Source organism: Strix aluco, chromosome 5, assembly GCF_031877795.1.
Source record: "Strix aluco isolate bStrAlu1 chromosome 5, bStrAlu1.hap1, whole genome shotgun sequence".
Taxonomy (NCBI): Eukaryota; Metazoa; Chordata; class Aves; order Strigiformes; family Strigidae; genus Strix; species Strix aluco.
Window position 1 is genome coordinate 62900195 of NC_133935.1, and position 21530 is coordinate 62921724.

Below are 21530 nucleotides of genomic sequence, written 5' to 3' on the forward strand. Positions count from 1 at the left end.
TAGAGGAGCTTTGGGCACCAGTTACATATATATATATGCTGACCGTGTTTAAGTGCTCTTGGACACCTCAGAGGTATGAACTGAAGCTGTGATCTCAATTTGGTCTTCTGTTGGAAGTCAATTTCAGAACTGGAAGGCTTTGAAAAAAATACACAGACCACCATTCTGTCAGTAGAAAAATGGTGTGGTTGGTTATTTCTCATGCTAAAGGGAGTGCCACTTGCATCATCCAGGCTTGCAATACATTCCTGGGGTTACCAGAGAGCTCAGTTTTGCTCTGTGCTTTAACCAATCAGAGTAGTTTCATAGATGAAAACCATAATTACTTAGCATGCTTGAGGCTGCTCAAAATTCCTCCACTAATTTCAAGTTTCTTTAAGAAACTTTCTTGAAAATGAGGCACATGCAGTTTTCTTGGCAGGCTGTACCAAGAAATAGTAAATTCTCTTCACCTCACTCTTTTATTTTAATCTGGTTTCATAGGCACGTTTCAGCCTCTCCTCACCTTGAGTACTTTCCATCTCAGAGTGACAAGACACAGCATGTCTGCAGGCTTTGCTAATGTCACATGGGCTGCAGAGAAAAGATGGCATCTCTGGGGACCATGTGCACCATCTCTGTGAAGTACTTTTGTTTCAAATGGCCAAGGAAATGGGTATGCTAAATTCAGTTATGATCTAATAAAAAAAATGACTGTACTAGATTTTGCTCCAGTGATCAGTTCAGGTTGAAGTTCTCCAATATAGATTTTTACCCTCCAAACTCTGCCTCTGTAGAAATTCACTTAACTGTAGGCATTTATATTTTACAGGCTAGCATCAATACTTCCTGTAGTATTTTTCCAGTAATGAAAAAAAATAACAAAAAGGTTTTAGGTATTTTCCAGGAACATCCTACAGCTTCCAGCAGATGTTGTATGTAAAAAAGTCAAATACTTGCCAATTTAAGACAAAGAGTAAGACTCTACTAATTCCATTTGATGGCAATGTAAGTCTGCCTTTAACTATTCCCTGTGTTATGTAAACACCTAGCTTTAAAGTCATGTCTTAAAAACAAGAAGTAAAAGAGCATGTCTGCATACCAAACCAATGATATTTTCTTAGAACTAAACAAGTTATGCTCAAAGTTATTTTTCTTTTCCAGTAGATGATGGGGTTTACTGTTCTGGATGGGATAGTACTCCTTATTTTGGAGAAGGGTATTTTGAGCTATGCTTTGTCATAATATTTTCCTAATAAGAGTGTTACAAATTATTAAAAAGTATGTTCCTTGAAGCCTCTATTAAAAAGATGTAGATAGTGGACTAAGAAACATAGATCATGAATGTTGTGAAAAATCTATAAAAGGAGTCATTCCTTCTTATTTGGTATTATTTAGCAGCTCTATCTGGTGCTTTTATTTTTGTGCAGTCTGTCTTACTCATGTATCTTTCAAAGTTCATTCTAATTTTGAAAGGATTTTTTGTTTAGAATGGCTAAGAGCCAAGAGCCCAGCTGAAGTCATATATGGAAAAAAATTCACCACAAAACATTCCTAACTTTTTTGTTCTGGCCCGCTATTAATTTTGGGACCAGTTCTGCTCCTGTTTGAAACCCAAATGGGATAGCTCTGCAGACTGATCTTCCAGAGAGATACTCTACACCTGGGCTGCAGCACTGTGTGGAGTTCGTTGCTGTTAGAGAGTAACATCAGGAGAATAGTTTTCTTCAGTGGAAATTTTTCAGCTATTACAGACGAACCAAAACATTTTGAGTTTTGGTAACTGGAAAATAGTTGGCTAAAAAGGAAAAGCATACCTTTTATTTTTTCTTTCATGGCAAGGAAACTGTGGTTTATGGATTTCCTATAAAAACTCTGTACAGAAACGTTCTGCAGTAAAACATATATTATTCAAACCCCTAATTTTTAATTGAAAAATAGCTTTGTCAGTAAATTTTCAAGCAGCTTTGCTTGAACAAAAAGTAGCTGTGCTTTCACCACTCCTTAGCAATTAAACCCACATGGAGGGAAAAGCCCATGGACTAATGATATCTGTGCCTGCTCTGAGCTCTTTTTGCAGCAGCCCGAATGAGAGAGTTTTGCTGTAAGGTTTAACACGTCTTAGTCTACTGTTAGGATGGAGATGATAAAGAGGCAGTACTGTGTTAGTAGCAGATGATGGGATAGTCAAGTTTTGCAGAGAGCTGGGATTGCCCCCTTGGGCATGCAGCTGCTTCTGGGGTAGATCCATTTAAGCATGGTCAATATCTCCAGTGTCTGTGGTAAGTCCATTGTGAAGCAAGCAGTTCAAATGAAGTTGGATAACAGCTGATGAGAAAGATATCAGGTTGTATTGGGCAGGACATCTATAAATGGTACACTTGTTTGCCAACTAGGCAGAAGAAAGTGTGCTTGGTGTGTTGTTCCTCCCTTCCTCCTCCTTTTTGTAAAATGTGAGAATCTGCTCATAGAGACATAGCCTCTGGGCCATGTTCTGCCTTTGCTGCAGCCTGGGAGCAGCTTTGAATCTGGTGTCACACAGCTTCACAGAAAATAGTAAAGGGATAGAAACAGGAGTGAGAAAGACCTTCACATCTGGGCTTTCTCCTAGGGGGTTTTCTGTGCTCTTAGAGTGGAAAATGCTGGAGAATAACTTGCCAGATATTTTCCAGTCTTCTGCCTTCTTCCCTGTCCTTCCAGTCTGAGAAGCTCTCATCTCTGGGGCCACAGCAAAGATCAACAGGATCTGTGGGTCCCTATGGCTCTGTCATGCTCTGCCAACATTTTCACGTTTTTTAACAGGAACGTTTTATCTCAGAAATTTGTTGCACTAAAATGCATTTCTGCCCGCCAAAAATAATGTTCCCTCATTACTGTCTGGTGCCTGAACCTTTCCTGAATTCCATACTTTTCCCGGATGACATCTTCTAAGATAAATAAACTACTTATGTCTTTCTTTCTGGAGCTGTCAGTTTTTCTGTCCTTTGCTGAGTGTGCCTGCCTCATTAGTCAATGGTGACCCCCCCCTTAATAGACATTTCCTTCATTTCTCAATTCTTCACCTTTACTAATAGTTACGCAAATTTCAGAAAACTGCAGGCTCCGAAAAACATGTGCAGTTGTATGCTGCAAATCTGACCAGGCAGTTTTAATTCATTCTGCAATAACCTGCAAAATTGTGTTGTTACTGCTAGCTTTTGGAATGGAAAAGGTTCTGTATAACTTTAATGACAGGCAGTCAGTTTGGCCATGGAAAAACCACATCTATTCAGGCCGCTGGCAAACCGAGCGCAATGTAACATTATATGCTCCCTGCTGCCTTAGAATGTTAATTTTAATAATTTGGTGGAAGTTTGTGCAATTAAAATGGATGACTTTAAAAAAAATCATAAACCATTTTCATAGTATTGATTTTACACAACAATTTCCTATTTTTAGAATACTACAGTTAATTATTTAAACTTTACTATGGCTTTTGTTTGCAGTTTGAGTGACATCCACTGAAGATTAAATTTTAGCCATGCCATTACAAAGATCGTTACAGTACATATATTGATTTTGGGTTGTTGGGGTTTTTTTGTGATTTATTATTCCATAAGATATGTATTGAACCCATTTTAGCTTTGGTCGACATTTACATCTTGGGTCAATGAGTCTTGATGTTTATTTCCACTGAAATCAATACCAGCTTCATGTCCTATTTATTCACCTGAGCTTGTTAAGTGGAGATCATATACTATATATATCCTTAAATTTACATATATTGCAAAGAATATTAGATCTGGAGTTATTTCCTCTTTGCTGACATTATCAATATGCACACTGAATTCTGTTCTGTTTTCTGCCATTTTAAGAGCATGGTGTGTTTAAGTACTTGGCTGTGCAAATTAAGTCCTGGTTCCAGCAAAGAGGATGATCTGGCTTTTTGCAGATGTGGGAGTGGTGCTTGGGTGGAGCTGCTCCAAGAACAGGAAGGGATGAGTGAGACAACAGACCCGTGGGAGCAAATCCAAGTGAATCTTGGCCCTTCTCTTTATGTGCTGTGGTCAAGAGATCTGTCTGGTATTTAAGGTGGCATCTCATGCCATTACTTAGATATTACTGCAAGGACTGAATAACCCCTCATTGTTAAAGCAACCTAAATATATTCAGACATAACTAATTTTGCTGTAAAATGCTGATTTGAGAATTGCTGTATTGTTACAGCAGATATGGCCTCTGCTGCCTCCCTCCTTGACTTTCTATAGAGTGCTCTGTTGTTTCCTTGTACCAAGTGGTTGCTGCCTGTAAAAGCTGCTGCTTGGGGCATGTCAGGAAGCATGAGCCTGCAGGAGTGAGCACAGGTGTTCAGCAGACGTGGAGCAATGATAGCTACAGGTTTCTGTCTGTCTCTGATGGTGCATGACCAAAGAAGCAGTTGGGGACAGATGAAAGAAAATTCTGCTTTGATTCTCCCAAAAAGCCAAGTCAGTCTTTGTCTTTTCATTTTGGTTTGTTGGGTATCCTTTGGAAAACTTCTCTTTAAAGAAATTCTACATTTTCTATGGGAAGAAAATGTCTGTGTCTCTTCACTTCTATTCACAGTAGGACTAGGAGACAGAGAAATGTTGCCACACCAGAGTTAGAGATGAAGAAACTAGAATAAAAACCATATGAGTCACTGTCAGAACTAGGATGAAATGCATGCTCCTTGCAGTACATCTTTAGCTTATTCCTTTAGCATATTGTATCAGCTCTAGTACTCCTCACTATTCATACTTTTGACCAGAGGCTATTTCAGCAAAAGAATCAGCTTAATTGCTGACATCTGGCCAGCAGCAAGGTAGGAACTTGCAGAAGCGCTACTTCACAAGTGCAGCCAGTAATAGTTTCCTTAGGGTTGCTAATTAGTCTAGAGAATAAACTACAGTCATGGGTTTTGGAGGCCCCCAGAGCCGTGTCTGATGACTGTCAGAGATTTGCCATACATGCCTATAGTAAATAGGATATGAAGTACTACAACAACAACAAAAAAGTTATGTTAGATATTAGGAAATATATTTTGGGGGTAAGGCTAGTGAAGTAATCAAATGGATCCACTGGAGCTGTGGAGCATTCAGTCTTAGAAGTCTTGAAATATTAGGTAAAGAGATTTTATTGGGTGGAGTGTGTCCCCCTGTGGGGTGACAAGATGGACTCACAGACTTCCTGAAGCCTATGACTAACCTTGAGAGAATGAGGCAGACAAGAAACTGAAGAGGGAAAACATAGTGATTTCTAAAGCAGATGGAGAGATTTCAGGTATGAAGCAGCTGTGGTGGCTCAAGGCTCTAATTGAGCAACAAGCAACATGTAATTTACAGCATCTTCTTAAAATGCAAAATATTCTCAAAAGCCCAATTCTATGAGAATATATTCCTCACAGGGGTGGGGAAAACAGAAGGGACTGCAAAATCAGTCATGCTTAGAGTTAGCCAGCTGAAGTTTGAGAAGGTAGGAAGCAAATAACATACTCTGAAATAAGGATGGTTTTTATGGGACAGCACGTAAAAATCAGCACTAAGAGAACCAAATCTCCTCCCTTAGTGAGTGGTTTTCTATGGAGTTTGAAATACGTTAACAGGAATAGGTAGCACTAGTTCTAACTTTACTTTCATTTTTTTGATTTTTAATTGTTCAGAGTACAGTTAGGAGGAGATCTTACTTGCTGTTTGGTACAGCCTCAGACAAGTTTCCATGAAATCCAACTAACTTTAGCAAACAATTATAAAGACTAAAGGCCTCAAGGAAAATTGCTGGTGTGTTCTGTAAACATCTGGTTGCCATTTTCAATTACAAGGACCAACCCACTGAAGGAAGCAGTTTAGTTTTTTTAGAACAGAAATGGGACACTGGGGTTTTTGTTCTTTTTCATAGTGGAGAGTAAAGGAAATGTCAGGAATAGAGAGGTCACTAGATGCTCAGCTTTTATAAATAAAAAGTCTCTGAGAAAATTAAAGTAAATTGAAATCAGGTTCTGAAAGTGTAAACAACCCTGTGGAGGTAAGGTTAAATAAGCAGGACTGGAGATCCTAGCATGCCATCAGAAGCACAAGATCATTCTATCATAAGTAAGTCATTTAAAATATTGTGCAAAATAATAATGGCGAGGCTAGCCACAGAAGTGTTTTGTGGGTTACCATGCAAATACATGTATATCTTCAAATCTAGCAGATGTAATTTCTCTTCCAAAAATCATTTTGGTTAACTGTTGGTACAAATATATAGCTGACAGTATACAAAATGGGTTGGTTTCCTAATGCAAAATATATGTCATGTGAGTCCTGGACAAAGTTTTGACAAGTAAAACATACACTTCAGAAGTATTCTTTTTGTGTCTTGTTAAGCAAGGAGCTTAAAAGTGTGATTCTCAGAGCATACTGTTGAGAGCATACTGTTACAACCATGCTTAAGGTTTGTTAAGTTTGTTCTGCTTCCTTAAAATGAAAGTTCATATAGTTTTAGGAAGAAAATGTATACCAGAAACATACATTGTCTTGATCACTTCTTAATTTTGCTTTTAGCAATTAAGGCTGGCTATTTGCCAGCTAGTTGAAAGTAGATGTCTAATCTCATGCCACAGACATCATTGGTTTCAGCACAAGATAGATGAGTTTCTGACATACCCAAATACATGCTGCTCTCTAATGTGATGCTGTGATTTCGTGTTAGAAAAATCTAAATGCATCGTATATTTTTCTGAACAATATGTATTCTCCTTCCTAATTATTAGCAGAACATATTCATGTTTTTTAGCAGAAGAGCACACAAACTATTTCTTTGTAACACTAAAATAGGCTCTCTATAGTATTTTACTAAACCCCCTGTTTCAAATGCACTCTTTTCTTTGAGAAAGGGAAATTTTTTATTTGTTCATAACAAAAGTATACGGACATTTGGTTAAAACCAAAATGCAGCATTTAGTCATAAAGTTACCAAACATACCTTTTTTTGAATGTTCTTTTTTGTCATATAAACAGAACATACAGTCCAGTGGAGAGTGGTATTTATTGGGTTGACTTAGAACTTACAACAATTAAAATATTACACACTGATTACACAGTGAGCTAAAATTAAAACTTTGCTGGAATAAATTATGTCATGTTAATAGAATCTGAAAAACACCAGTGTCCGGACAGATACACATGTCGGCCAAAGTGTGTGAGTCCACTGAAATGAAATTAAATAGCATACAAGCTTTATAATATGCTAGTAACATGAAAATCCTGTGAAAGAGTTTGAGGCAATGTTTTATAACTGTAGCCTATGGGATAAGAAGGTAACAGCAGATAATTTTTTATTCAAGTATTTTTTAAATGTTTCCCTTTAAGAAATTAATCCTGACTCTGATAGGGTTCAAGCAGAAACTCTGGTTTATAAATATATATACGTCTGTTCCTAAATGTCAGATGATTGTCTACTAATATAGGTGCTGGGAGAATGACAGTAAGTCTAGCCAGAAGCCTGTAACATTCCTGCCAGTGCAGTCTCTCTGAGAGATTGTTGTATTAGTTGCCCAGTGTTTTGGCTGCTGGAAGCCGCGCACCCTTTTTGATGCACTCACTGGCTCTGAGTGCTGGTCAGCTGTGAGAAGTGTGGTGTCTTTCATCATTGTGCTCCCATTTTAGGTAGAGGCATTATATACCACTGAAACCAAACCAGTTTTTTTTTTTTTTTTTTTTTTACTTTAGCTACCATGACTTTTATTGGTTCAGATAGCAAAAAGCTTATACATTGTGTGGGCCTTCATTGTAATTTGCAGCCAGCCCACTCCATTCCTAGGTTCAGATTCCAACTTTCTCCAGCTGTATCCACTTTCAGCTGACAGCTCTTTTGAATGCTGCATCCCAAAAATGCCCCAGACATCAAAAGTACAGTAGCCACCCACGGGTTAGAACATGTTTCTGAAAATTTCACGCACCATATTGTTACACCGGCTTATTTTACACCAAATGGGAACCTTTCCTTCACGAGGAGAATGATTATTCTACCCTTCTGATGTTCATTATACTCCCTCAAAGTTGATTTTTTTAATGTAATATTGAATATTCTTTTATTTGGCCCCTGAGGTTGTCCATTTGGAGGTAATTATAGTTTGCACAGATGTTGAAGAGAAAGGAAGCTTCTCTGACGTACTCAGAAATCAAAACTAACTATCCCTCAGTTTCAAGTTGGTCATGAAAGCTTTCAGATTTCTGAAAAAAATTATTTCATACAGAAAACTATTACTAAAAATGACACTTACTCTTTGATTAGAAAAGAAAAAACCCACATAAAATTAATTTCTATCATTTTTGGCAGCCATGTTTTATTACTAAACATTTTTCACAACACAAGGGCAAAATATGCAAGGGATTTGGATTAAAAAGTAACAGAGGAATAGGATTTGAGCAACCTTAACTGGTAGCAAGATTACAAAAAATATATTCTTTATATATTTCCTCAATGGTGCCTCACATATGTAAAATATATTCACACTTTGATAGAGGAAAGGACAGAAGAGCTGAGTGCTATGCATTTTGGAAAGTTTGAAACAAATGATTCAAGGCATAAAGTGTTTCTATAACAAGCTCATTGTTGTAATTACTTTGTTTCTGAGATTTGTGGTAATGCTTTCCAAAATAAATATTTAGCTATAAAAAGGAGTTTCATTTTTAATTTATAGCAACTACTAAAAGCGTGTATGTACATAGAATATACTGGGTTTTCTTCTGCATTGTGTAAATGCAAGATGAATCTGGCAGAACCACACTTATTTTAGATCTGTCAGTTAGAACTGACAGCTCAATTGATCAGTTTTTGAAAATGGACTTTTAGCGTAAAATGGTAAAATAAGACAAAACTATTTTTTCTTTACTTGGAAGAAAACCACTGTTTGCTACAATCTTTTTTTTTTTTTTTTCCCGAGAGAAAAAATGACAAGACCTAGATATTTTTGACCAAACCAAGAAGTATTTGTCTGTCCAAATAGGAATCAGGCATTTAAATACTTTTTTTTATTTCCATCTGGCTTCAGCAACTTTCTCAAAAAAAAGAAAAGCCCTCACTGCAGTTTTGACAACCACAGTGAGGCTAAGTATCACTGGAACCTGTCTAGAAGTCAGTCTTCGACAAAATATAATTGAGGTAATCTTCTGTAAAGAGTAGGCTGAAGAAAAGGACTTTAAATACATAGACTCTGGCACATGTTAACCCCGTTTTCACTTGGAATGAAGTGCTACAGCTTTAGAAAAAAGGTTAGAGGACCTTTGGAGAAAGCTCTAAGAGTAGAAAGAAAGAAGTATTCAAGAAAGTACTAGCAAAGGTAACTGTAAACTAGTTAGGTTGTCCCCTTTGTGACAGGATGATGTGTGAAGTAGGAGAAAGCCACAGGTTTTTTTCTTCTCTACCCAGCTCCATGACATATCTGACTTACATCCCGGACATTACAGTACACATTTTTTGTAAATCTAACAATGTGGGGGTGCCTGTTGTCCTTAAAAAGTGAGAGGTCTGACCCTAAGTTTCTTTAAAAAGTTTGGAGAGATAATTGTAACGTCTGCTTTGGAGTCCATGTTCCATGGATGCTCTACGTGGTAGTCATGATGATGTCTGTATCATCGACTTTCACTACCCCATGGCATGCCAGCTGAATAGACTTGAAAGGCAGAATAGGGTGCTGCATAGAAAACAGTACCTGTGGCATACAGTTGGAAATCTCCCTCACATTAGCCATGGCTTAATTATTACATCCCTGTCTTTGTGGTTTTGTCTAACATAAATAAAATGGGTCAATTCCTTAGTCCTGAGGACAAGTGGTGCAATATGACTCATGTCCATGTATCTAAAGTCTTTTCCTCTGGCTGAGGGTGGCCTGCTCTTTGCTGAGTTTTAGGAACTGTCACTGGCTTGAGCTGTCTCCTGGGGCATTGCATGGCCACCCAGGGAGAAAACAATCACGGCAGATGACTGCAAGCCAGTGGTTGAGCCTGTGTCCTGACACTGTTTAGTTTAGGCATTGCCTCTATTCCCAAGCTTCTCTTTTGCAGTATTCTGATTGTTTCCTGTCTCTTGGGTATTAAGGAATCTGACACATTAGTTAGGGTTGGCATAGGATGCCAGAGTGCTATAAATGCAGTGATCAAGGGCTGCCATTCGGACTTTAAAATATGTGTCTTTGTTTCTTGCATAGGTGATCAAACAGCATACTTTTAAGTTTATAATTGTTATGCTACTTCATTGTAATTTGAATGAGACAGGACATTAAGACACATAAACTCGTCTACTCTTTAGCTGCTTATCCTGAGGGTCCTCCATATCCACCGAAGGGAAGAGGCTGTTTTCTCAGCTCTAGCACTGTTTTTGCCCTTTAAAGTCAATGATGGATTCTCATTAGTGCCATCATTCAGAGGGCTTCCCAGGTTCCTCATGTCCTGTTGCAGAGTGGGAGTGGTAGAAAGATTGGGGTGAAGGGCAGGATAGAAAGTATACTCAAGCTGTCAGTTTGGTTTCCTTGGGGAGAACACTCCTCCTCCCCAGGCACTGCTTTCCCATTGAATCTTCTCTCCAACCTCCAGCTCTTTCCACTTGTTGCATGAATCTCTCTAAACACTCAGACTCTTCCTTGTAAAAGTAGCAGGATCAGCAGGCTTAGTAATAGTCTAGTGGGGAAGATGCCTCAGTACCTGTTTTTGTTGTAGCTCCTATGAACACACTCGTCGAAGTTAGAGACATTGCCAAATCTGGCAGCCTAATGGAGGTGAGGCTGATGCAGATCCATGTCCAACCAGCAGTGAGGCTGAACATGTGGTCTCAGGCAGCACACGCACACACCTATACACCACATACATACACACACATGGCCAGCCATGCAGATCAACACAGCATTCACAAACACAAACAGCACACATGGCCTCATCCACTCTCCAGTGCTCACACATGCGCTCATACCTGCTCCAGCTGCTGCCATCATGGACACACAGGCCTCCAAGCCCAGGTCCCTTCCAGGGGCTGCACTTAGAGATATACACACACACAGACACGTATACACACACATGAGAGCCCTGCTGCCAAGAAAGAGTTGGCAATGAAGTTTGGTGAGAAGACAGAACAGACTGCCCTGACCAGGTACAGGACATGGCCAGCCAAGAGTAGCAACCAGCCCACTCGTTAGAGATGGGAAGCCCTTTTTATACCCTTATTCCTCTTTTTCCCATGCTTGTTCCTCTTCAAACCACCTTGATACCTCCTTTTGCCCACTCTTGTTTCCTCCACTGAACAGCCCGTAATAAACAATTGGAAAACACTCTTACTGTGCACCTCGTAATGGGTCCCAAACCTTTAGGCAATGCACTTTCTCCCCTTCCCAGGTCCACAAGATGCTTTGGGGCTCCCATTCGCTCATCATGCTGGGCCCTGGGGCTGAGTATCCCCTGGGACAGCTGAGAGGGGACCAGGGCAGGAGCTTGTGTCTCTCTGACAGGGTTACTGGGGTTCCCCCACCCAGCATCATGCCTCTGTGTTCCTTTGTGTGTGTGTGTGTACACGTGTGCATGTGCATAAGAGAGAAGAGTGTTTTGTGCACAGATCCCTCTCCTGCAATGTCCCTGGTAGCAGCTGGAGCAGGATGCTATTTGGATTCTCCCACCTGCTGAGGTTCCTCTGGGCTCCACTGGGCATGTCTGTAGGTGAGCTTTTTGTCACAGAACCAGCGATCACAGCAGTCCTACTCTGTTTATTCAGCAACAGAGACGTGGATCTGAAGGCTGTAACCCATGTTCCTCTGAGTTTCTCACAGTAAAATAACAGAAGTTCAGGCCTAAATTTTCTTCTTTTTTTTTTTTTTTTTAATTTTTCCCCCCCAAAAAATAATTGGAGTTTTAGTAAAAGTTTCTGTAATAGAATTTTTGAATCCTGGTGATTTTGCATCAATTGACTCTGTTGGGTTTTCATCTTACATCTCTGTATCCAGCCAAGAGGAGTTTTTCCTGTCCCCAGCATGTTCTTCATTGTCACATGTGTTTGTTTCCCTTCTTCTGTCACTCTGATCTGTGAGTGACAGAGGTATCTACCTCACATACTTAAATGCTACTTTTCTTTATGTTATCTGAAGTTTAAATAAAGTAACTTTGTAATAAATGGTGGGAGATCTTGAAGAACCTTGTGAATATCTGACCAGAGCAGGCATATATGCACACAAGCAGTGCAGTTAGGTACTCAAAAGCTGTGACATGCACTCTTTTCAACTTTGATTTGACTCACTCACTCATGATACATCCTTCCACTTCATGAGTTCATGCTGCTTTTTCACATGACTTTGCCTCAGGGCACACAGAACAGTGATACAGAGTTCTTTCCTGGATATAGTCCCAAGAGTTATCAGTTAGAATAACATGGATCATGTAGCAGTGAGGGCTGTCCAAAGGCAGTTGCGTCAGGCAGGCAGAGTCTTCTTCCTTGGCACAAAGCAGGGTGGAGCTGTTTTTCCCTCCGCTGAGGCTTGGAGAGCTGAGCGCCCTCTTCCTCATTGCACGAAGCAATGTGGTTTTCCTCCCTCAGCGGGATGTACTTGTGAAAATCTGGTAAATCTTTGATTCTTGGGTGGCACACTGCCACCTCTCATGCTCAGCCCCAAACCCTGCTACCAGGACAGGGACATCATTGCAAGTTTTCCAATGCCTGTGACAGCTGGAGCATTTGGACAATAACTTCTTTAACTATAGACTTGCCTTCCCCATGAACTTCTTCACCCCAGTCCGATTCCTACATGTCTCAACTGCATGACACTCCTTCTCCCCACATGCACATCTTCTCTTTCCAGTTTTCACCTGGTTCTTCAGCCCAGTCCACTGTCAGTAGTCTGTGTCTACTATCTCTCAATCTGGTTTTTCTGTCAGTTTATTTCTCCAACTTCACAGCAGGTAAGGAAGCACCTACACAGATGGATTAGCTGAGCTTTGGCAGATCTGTGACAGCTATGTGCTTTAACTAAGCACCAAGTACTTCCATCCCAGAGAAAGTTAGGTCTCAGTCTCACAATGCTTTCTTGTGCGAGTGAGAAACATATCTAGCAGCTTTGACTGTGGTAGCCTACCTGGTGCATTAAATATGTATAAAGTAAGAATTCCAGCATTGGGAAGCAACTAGGATTGGAAACCTTTTTAGCTTGCATCCAAGTAGAGCATAACATATTGGATTACTAGATGCTTTTGGTTTCACCGAGGCTTGCTATGCAGAAAGTACATGTGTGGAGAGCATACCAGAATAATCTGGATATTCATCCAACGCACTGTCTGTAAGCACAGAAGTGGAATAACAGGCTTGGGTGTTTGAATTGCCCTCATGTTTTTGCCATAGGGTCAGGACTACATATTTTTCTTTTGTTTGCTATTGAATTCTACTGTAGTTCAGAAAGTATTTTGACAGCATATTTTCATAGCTTGAGCTGACAGATTATGCCATGATAAAAACTGTAGGTTGTTAGAGTTACAATCTGTAATACAACTCATTGGAGAATTATTCTTAGCTTGACACAATCTCTCCCTGATAAATTAAGAACCATCTAATGCACCTGTCTTACATACTGCAGTACTCTTCTCCCCATATCCGACTAATATAATTTTTGAATGTGCTTTAGTTACTTTTATTTCCAGTATTCTACTCATTCTTTGGTTATACAGAAAAATATATGAATATAGTTTAATTTTACTGCATTTTTTTGTGTATTACCTTTTGTTGTCTTACAGACAGTTATGTGCAAATTGAAAAATGCCACTTTAAATTATCTGCTGCAGGTCTGCAAATTCTTTCGTGGTTGTTTCTCACAGTAGGGTAATTTGTTGATCGAAGAAAGGAATGTTAGTCTATTGCATGACTGAATGTGATATAAATGGAGTAAAGATTGTCTTGTTTCTTCTCCATTGTATTTATGTCTGCAATAGATTTCTTTTGCTTCTTTTAGAGAAAGTCATTTTCCCTGTATTATCAATTACTCCAGTAAGGAAGATGGTAACTGCTTGACTTGGTAGGTAGGTCCAAGACAGTTTTAGAGTCTGAGACCAGGTGGAAAAAGGAAAACATCTTGCCAAATTTGAAAAGAGTTCTGTGAGAAACAGGTAGCTCTTGGCTTGTTACACTCATTTATTTTTGTACTTTTAAAATTCTGCTTTGGATTGACAAGGAGAGCAGGCTTGCATCCTGGCCCTTCCTGATAATAAGGAAACAGTAATAAAATAACTCTCTTTCTTCTTTTTTTCAGACAAGAGTGGAAGCATTATGCCACCCTATTTGTGGTTAGACCTAACATCTCTCCATAGTATTTGCAGAAGAGTTACAGAATAGTCAAGCATTACCCTGTTTTTATGGTGAGGCACTGTGATAGGACTTCAGATGGCTGTCTCACTCTCCAAATACTGAACTCAGGTGTGACTGTGCATTAATTCTTGAGCACAGGGCAGTGTTTTGTGCTAAGCTGTTCAGGGACAGATGAGCTGTCCTTGAAATTAGTCTGGTTTCACTTGGTTCACACCAGCCTCTCCTCCACAAAGAATGATACCCTTGGCGCTTCAGATTCTCTTAGTTAGGGGGTAGCTGAGCCATGATAAAACCCTGATCATCCTCAAAGGGGGTGAATAGTGACTGTCCTCAGGATTCCTGCAGCCTTTTCCTGGCAGCCATACAGCAACTGTATGAAGTATTTTGTGAGTGAGTTGACTGTGTCCAATAATCTCAGCCTCATACATAGGGTGGTTTTTTGGGGTTTTTTATACTTATAATACTACACTGCTATTATTGTGCCAAAAGATTTCAGCCTAATTTGTCTAGTTAAGCAGGTGGTTACTGAACTGGACTGTACATTATGGCAGAGTACAATCTGTCTCAACAAGTAACATGGAGCACACTGTGTGAAACAGCGAAAGGTTTGCACATGGACAGGTGAACAGCTGCTTTCCAGAATAGTTCAGAAAATATCAGAAATCTTACCGTTTTCCTACACTATCTTCACTCATCAGAGTGACCGTTTCTTCATTGTTGTCATAGTGAGTTCAAATTGGTGATAGCTCATGACTATCAAGAGCCATGCCAAAAGAAAAATTAAAATATTTCCAATAACTACTTCTTTAAGGGGAAAATTCCTGCACACCTAGATATAAGACATTCCTTTAAGGATATCCCTACAAATGAAACAGTGATATCAAAAACTCATAAAAGGCCGTATCATTAAGAAAAAGAAAGCATTCAGTCCAACAAGCGGCACTCTGATCTTTGCACAAGTGAGACAGCTGAGCTGCCATAACCAGAAATAGGCTTCAAAGGATATTCTTCCCTGGAGCATTATCAGTGAAGCTCAGATCTTCAGAGGTGTAGAATTCCCATGTCCCCAATCCCTGTCACGCAGCCTGCCTGATGCTTCTGCCTTCTGAGATGCTGAGGGGCATAAAATCCAGCCCAGAGTCCAGAGCCAGGCACTGAGACAGTAGTTCTGTCTTTCAGACATCTGGTAGTTCTTCCACTCTATAAACTCTTGACTAACAGACTATTGGCTCCTATAAATTGACTACATTGCAGGGACGAAGCCTGTTTTGTAAAACATATTCCTCTGTCTTTTTTAAAGTTGGATTTGTGCACAAGAAGCTATTTCCATAAATATGTGCCTCCTCACCAAACTCTGTTCAAGCTGTGCTCGCTCCATTACCCTGCAGGAGCAGAGGAGTTTGACTTTTACTTTTCCCTGTAGACTATGAAGACTTGTGATTCATGAAGCTAAAACATATATTCATCATATATTTTTTTACAGATCAGGATTGCAACATGCCAAAAATACATTTGAATACAGTTTAATGCATCGGTACCTAAACAATACCTTTTTCTGAAAATCTTCTCTTCACATCCATGTAGTTCAGAGGTGCCTGGAAATAGACAAAAAACCATCATGTACAAATCTTGGTATCTCCCTTGGCAGGGGTTCTGTAGACTCCTTAAAATAACGTATTCCAGCACTTCATCCTTGTGGTTAGAAATTTTTCTTTATATAATCTTTGCTCCAAATTAAAATGTTTACTTTGTATCCTGCCTCCAGTGATTAAAGAGGACAATTGATTTTGGATGGGTAAAAATTTATTCTATGGTGTAGTGGTTTAACCCAGTTTACAACTAAGCCCCACCCACCTGCTCACTCACTCCCACCTGGTGGGATGAGGGAGAGAATCAGAAGAGTAAAAGTGAGAAAACTTGTGGGTTGAGATATAAACAGTTGAACAGGTAAAGTATGAGCTGCACACAAGCAAATCAAAACAAGGAATTCATTCATCACTTCCCATCGGCAGGCAGGTGTTCAGCCATCTCCAGGAAAGCAGGGCTCCAGCGCACATAATGGTTACTTAGGAAGACAAACATCACCACTTTGAATGTCCTCCCCTTTCCTCCTTCTTCCTCCAGCTTTTATTGCTGAGGACAACTTCATATGGTATGGAATATCCCTTTGGTCGGTTGGGGTCAGCTGTACCGGCTGTGTCACTCCCAGCCTCTTGCCTCCCCAGCCTACTCACTTCAGGTCAGAGTGAGACACAGAGAAGGTGCTGCCACTGTGCAAGCACTGTTCAGCCATAACTAAAATATTGGTACATTATAAACACTGGTTTGGTAACAAATTGAAAAGACAGCACTGTGTGGGCTGCTAGGAAGATGATTAACTCCATTCCAGTCAGACCCAGTAAAAGGTCTTCCAAAACCCACCTCCTTCTTGTAGACTGCTACTGAAACCATGTTTTCCAAAACTGAGAAACAACATTACTGGTCAGGTATGACCAACAGCAACTACAGCAGCGGGATTGCCCCCTGTTCCTTGTATGTAACACTCATAAACAGGTTGGTTAGACTTCTTAATGTCTGAGGGGTTATGGTTATAATGAAATAGACCCTATTATTTAGAATTCTGTGGTGAACTGACATGGAATAAATTCAAACTGCAGCTCTGAAGGGGAGGATTCAACTCTTTCAGCACCAATAAATCTTTGCCCACAACTCAAAAGTTATTTCTATTTGGGGGGGAGCGTGGGTGGGTTGCAAGAGTATTATATTGTTAATTCATATGCAGTTTATTAATCTAGTCCTTTTCTGCAGTAGTGCTCTCTGGTCAATTGTATCTGTCCGTCTGATTTCTCCTTCTGAATTATGGCACTTTGTATTGGGTTTACATGACAAGGTTTTGGTAGCAGGGAGCCTACAGGAGTGCCTTCTGTGAGAAGCTGCTAGAAGCTTCCCCCATGTCCAATGGAGCCAATGCCAGCTGGCTTCAAGACAGACCCACTGCTGGCCAAGGCTGAGCCCATCAACGATGGTTGTAGTGCCTTTGGGATAACATATTTAAGAAGGGGGGAAAAACCTGCTCCACAACAACAGACAGAAGACAGGAGTGAGAATATGTGAGAGAAACAGCTCTGCAGACACTAAGGTCAGTGAAGAAGGAGAGGGAGTTGGTGCTCCAGGCTCTGGAGCAGAGATTCCCCTGCAGCCCGTGCTGCAGCCCATGGTGAGGCAGCTGTGCCCTGCAGCCCATGGAGGCCCATGGTGGAGCAGATCTCCACCTGCAGCCTGTGGAGAACCCCACACCAGAGCAGGGGGATGCACCCGAAGGAGGTTGTGACCCCGTGGGAAGCCCACGCTGGAACAGGCTCCTGGCAGAACCTGTGGCCCCGTGGAGAGAGGAGCCCAAGCTGGAGCAGGTTTGCTGGTGGGACTTGTGACCCTGTGGGGGACCCACGCTGGGGCAGTCTGTGCCTGAAGGACTGCACCCCGTGGGAGGGACCCACACTGAAGCAGTTCATGAAGCACTGCAGCCCATAGGAAGGACTCACACTGGACAAGTTAATGGAGGACTGCCTCCTGTGAGAGGGACCCCACTCTGGAACAGGGGAAGAGTGTGAGAAGTCCTCCCCCTGAGGAGGAAGGAGTGGCAGAAACAACGTGTGATGAACTGACCACAGCTCCCATTCCCCATCCTCCTGTGCTGCTGGTGGGGAGTAGGTAGGGAATTCAGGAGTAAAGTTAAGCCTGGGAAGAAAGGAGGGGTGGAGGGAAGGTGTTTTTAGGATTTGGTTTTATTTCTCATTATCTTACTCTGATTTGACTGGTAATAAATTAAATTAATTTTTCCCCAAACCAAGTCTGCTTTGCCTGTGATGGTAACTGGTGATTGAACTCTCCCTGTCCTTATCTTGACACATGAGCTTTTCATTGTTTTTTCTCTTCCCTGTCCATCTGAGGAGAAGAGCGATAAAGTGGTTTTGGTGGGCACCTGGCATCCAGCCAAGGTCAACCCACTACACACTTTTAACTTGTTTTGAATTTCCTCAGGTTGAATTTGGACCATTTATCAAAATTATTTTGATTTCTGATCATGTCTTCCAAAGTGTTTATACTTCCCCTCAACTTGTTCCCCTCAACTTGATGTCGTTTGCTATTTATAAATGCACTTGCTATTACATCACTGAATTTGTTACTGAAAAATTCAAACAGAACTGAATATATGGTGGGGTATCCTTTGTGGTTCTGCTCCAAAAAAAATCCACTTTGATAGTGTAGACTTCATTTTTCCAAATAGCTGTGCACTCACCTTATAAGTATGTTATGTGGGAAACAGTGTCTAAAGACTTAGTAAAATTAAACTGTTTCATAGCTACTATTCCCTTTTTTCACTAAATCAGTTCTCTGTGTAAAGAAATTGGACTAGTTTTACATGGTATGTTATTAACAAAAAAATTTGTGGCTGTTTCTTGTCATCTTTTTATCCTCTAGGGCTTGTAAATTGATTAATTTTAGGGTGATGGTGTGAGTGCAAAATTGCAGATCAACATGAAATTAAAATAAAAATAAAGCTGACCAGTCTTTAAATTTCCCAGAATAAATGAAGTACAGGAAGATGAGCATAAGAGATGAAAATTGTATTTGATTTTCAAAGTTCCTTCATTTCAAGATTCAGGATGGGGACCTTAACACTGAAGAATGAAATTTCAAGCTATGGTGTTGAGATGAAATTTACTCATTTGGTTAAATCAAATATTTTTCTATGTATACACATAAGAGATTAAGAACTCCATGGAGCTGCATGCATCTAACAGTTTTTCTGCAAAATCCAGCCTCCAATGCCGTAGCTCATGGGGAGAATGTGATAATTTCAAAGGCTGGAATAAAACCACTTCATTTTAGAAATCACCTTCAGAAATTTTTGAAGTTCATCTATAAAATGTATATGTTGTAAGCTTAAAGCTCCACTAAATCCTACAGTTCTCATTTTGTTTATGTTCACTTTGATGTATGATATCAGAATAAAAATCCACTCTGAAGAATATTTTTATAGAAAAAGTTAAATGTTTCTATGGTCTCTGCATTCCTATTTCCACTGCTGCTAAAAACATTTGGTTTTCTCCCTAGATTATTATCTTTTAAATTATTTTTCCACATTCACCATTTTAATTATTCCAGGTGATGTCAGTCAAAGCCAATGAAAACAGTAATTTCTTGTTGAAAACTTTAACTTGTATATTATATCAATTTTCAGTTGAAACCTATTGCTCGCTGAATTGAATAGCATGGAGTTTGACTCATTCAGAATAAGAGTAGTTAAAGGTGGTCCCAGCTGATTAGAATGAAAGTGTGCTGTACTACTGATTCTTGGATTAGCAACGCAAGTTGATATTCTCAGGTAAACATGAGATACATATCTCATGTACACAAACACTTTTTAAGCTGGGACTGCAAGATGGGGCTACAAAGACTGGAGGAGAGGAGAGGGAAAGAACTGACAAAAAAGACTGATGAATAAAAGCATCATGTTGCCGCATTAATATCCACATTAAGATCACGTTGCCTGCATAATAATATGCAATTCTGCAGATGAACAATCATTGTGTAGGCAAGGCCTTAATTAACAGGCTGAACTAAAAAATCTTGTTTTGAAAAGATGTTCAGAGAGGGGATGAACATACAATTGCATATTCTTATCTTAAGTTACCACTCTTCTGCTTGTCCAAATGCAAAGTAATACAAAGCAGTAGAGCCTATCTCCATGAGGTGGGATTTCATACTGTTTAACTGGTCTACTGCTCCTGCATGCTGAGCTTCACTGGCTTACTGAATAAAGCAAACAAGATTTCTGTAACTAGACAAAGCCCTTTATGTGGAAAAAGCTTGATGCAAATTGGTAGTAGTTAAATTTTTCAGATATGAAGTACCCATTTTAATCTTCCACTCCAAATGTCTTATTGAAGCCTGCTTCAGGTATAAAGTCTGCAGGAAACCAGCAAAACATTGACAATGGAATAATATGGACATTATTAATGCTTCTTCATTAAACATCTCTAAAACCATTTTGAAACAGGAGTTTTCCATGCAGATGACTTGTGTTACTGCTGTCACTTTTGGTCTGCCTTTCTCTTTTATTGTAGAATGTTCACATGTTGTATCTTACTTTAGAAATAATTTCTGTGAAAGGGATCTTCTGTGTTAAAATACAGTACCTGACAGCTTGGAGTCCTTAGCCTGGGCCATTTGGTGTTACTGGAATGTTAATAACAGTAGCATTGTTTTGCTTAGATATAGTTTTATAATTATTACCTTTGCAGAAGGGAGACAGACTCATGGTCTCATGATCATAGATGTTCATTTTCCACAAAAAATTAAGCTGTGAGACGAATGACATGGGCAATTTCTAGGCTATATCTATTCACAGAGGAGTCTGTTTCAGAACTAAATAACCATTGTAACACATGCCTTTTTCAATTTTGTTTTCCAAGAACATTTTTTCAGGTGTAGTTGATAATGAATGTGTTGATACATTTAAATAGAAGTCATACTGCTCTGTCAGCCTGAATCTGAGAGACAGAACTAGGTGTATGCTGTTTTTCTAATAGGAAGTCTCCTGTTTTCTATAAATAGACATGTTTCAGTTCTGATTGTTCTGTACTGAAATAACTGGCTAGATGTCTAATTACTCTAAACAGAAAACACAGATAATGGCAGGCATTCAACCCCTCCTGAAAAATTGTTCCTAGCAGTTAACTGTTCTACTTCCTGGTCACTGGCTCAGAAACATGCTAGGTCTGAGGATCCTTTTTCCTTTTTTTCCTCTTCCCTTCCATACACTCATATCAATCACTCTGCTGTGTCCTAAAGGCAAATGATACACAGTGCAGCGTGTCCTTTGGAGTCAGGGATCAAATTCATCCCTGGCCAGGATGTGTAATAATAAACAAGGGAAGGAAATTAACTGCTGCTGAGAAATGGAGTTCCCTCTAGCTCCCTTTCAATTTGCACACAGCTAGGCATTGTGCTTTATATGTAATTATAATGATTTATTCAGAGGCGTTTACTAGTCAAAGGCATAACATCTTGCTTATCTGATAATTACATAGAAGGTGAGGTCATCAGGTAGGTTGTTAACACTGTCAATCTTTTTGCACTAAAGTGAAGTATTTCCTTGTATGTTTCTTTAATGTTTCATTCATTTGCTATCTGTGCCATTTTTATCTATTTTTGGTTTCTTTCTTTCACAAAGG

At 39.7% G+C, this 21530-nt stretch overlaps 1 protein-coding gene across 3 annotated transcripts in view; it reads left to right on the forward strand.

The window, feature by feature from the left end:
• CPED1 (cadherin like and PC-esterase domain containing 1) overlaps nucleotides 1–21530 on the forward strand; it is a 153853-nt gene that overhangs the window by 12605 nt on the left and 119718 nt on the right. The window contains exon 1 of one of the 3 annotated variants that reach the window (XM_074827583.1): nucleotides 635–655. The exons of the other annotated variants lie outside the window; for them this stretch is intronic. Within the exon in view, the coding sequence (XP_074683684.1) occupies nucleotides 640–655 (16 nt within the window). The 5' untranslated portion in view covers nucleotides 635–639. Of the gene's footprint in view, nucleotides 1–634; nucleotides 656–21530 lie in introns of those variants that run through there. 3 annotated transcript variants of the gene reach the window in all.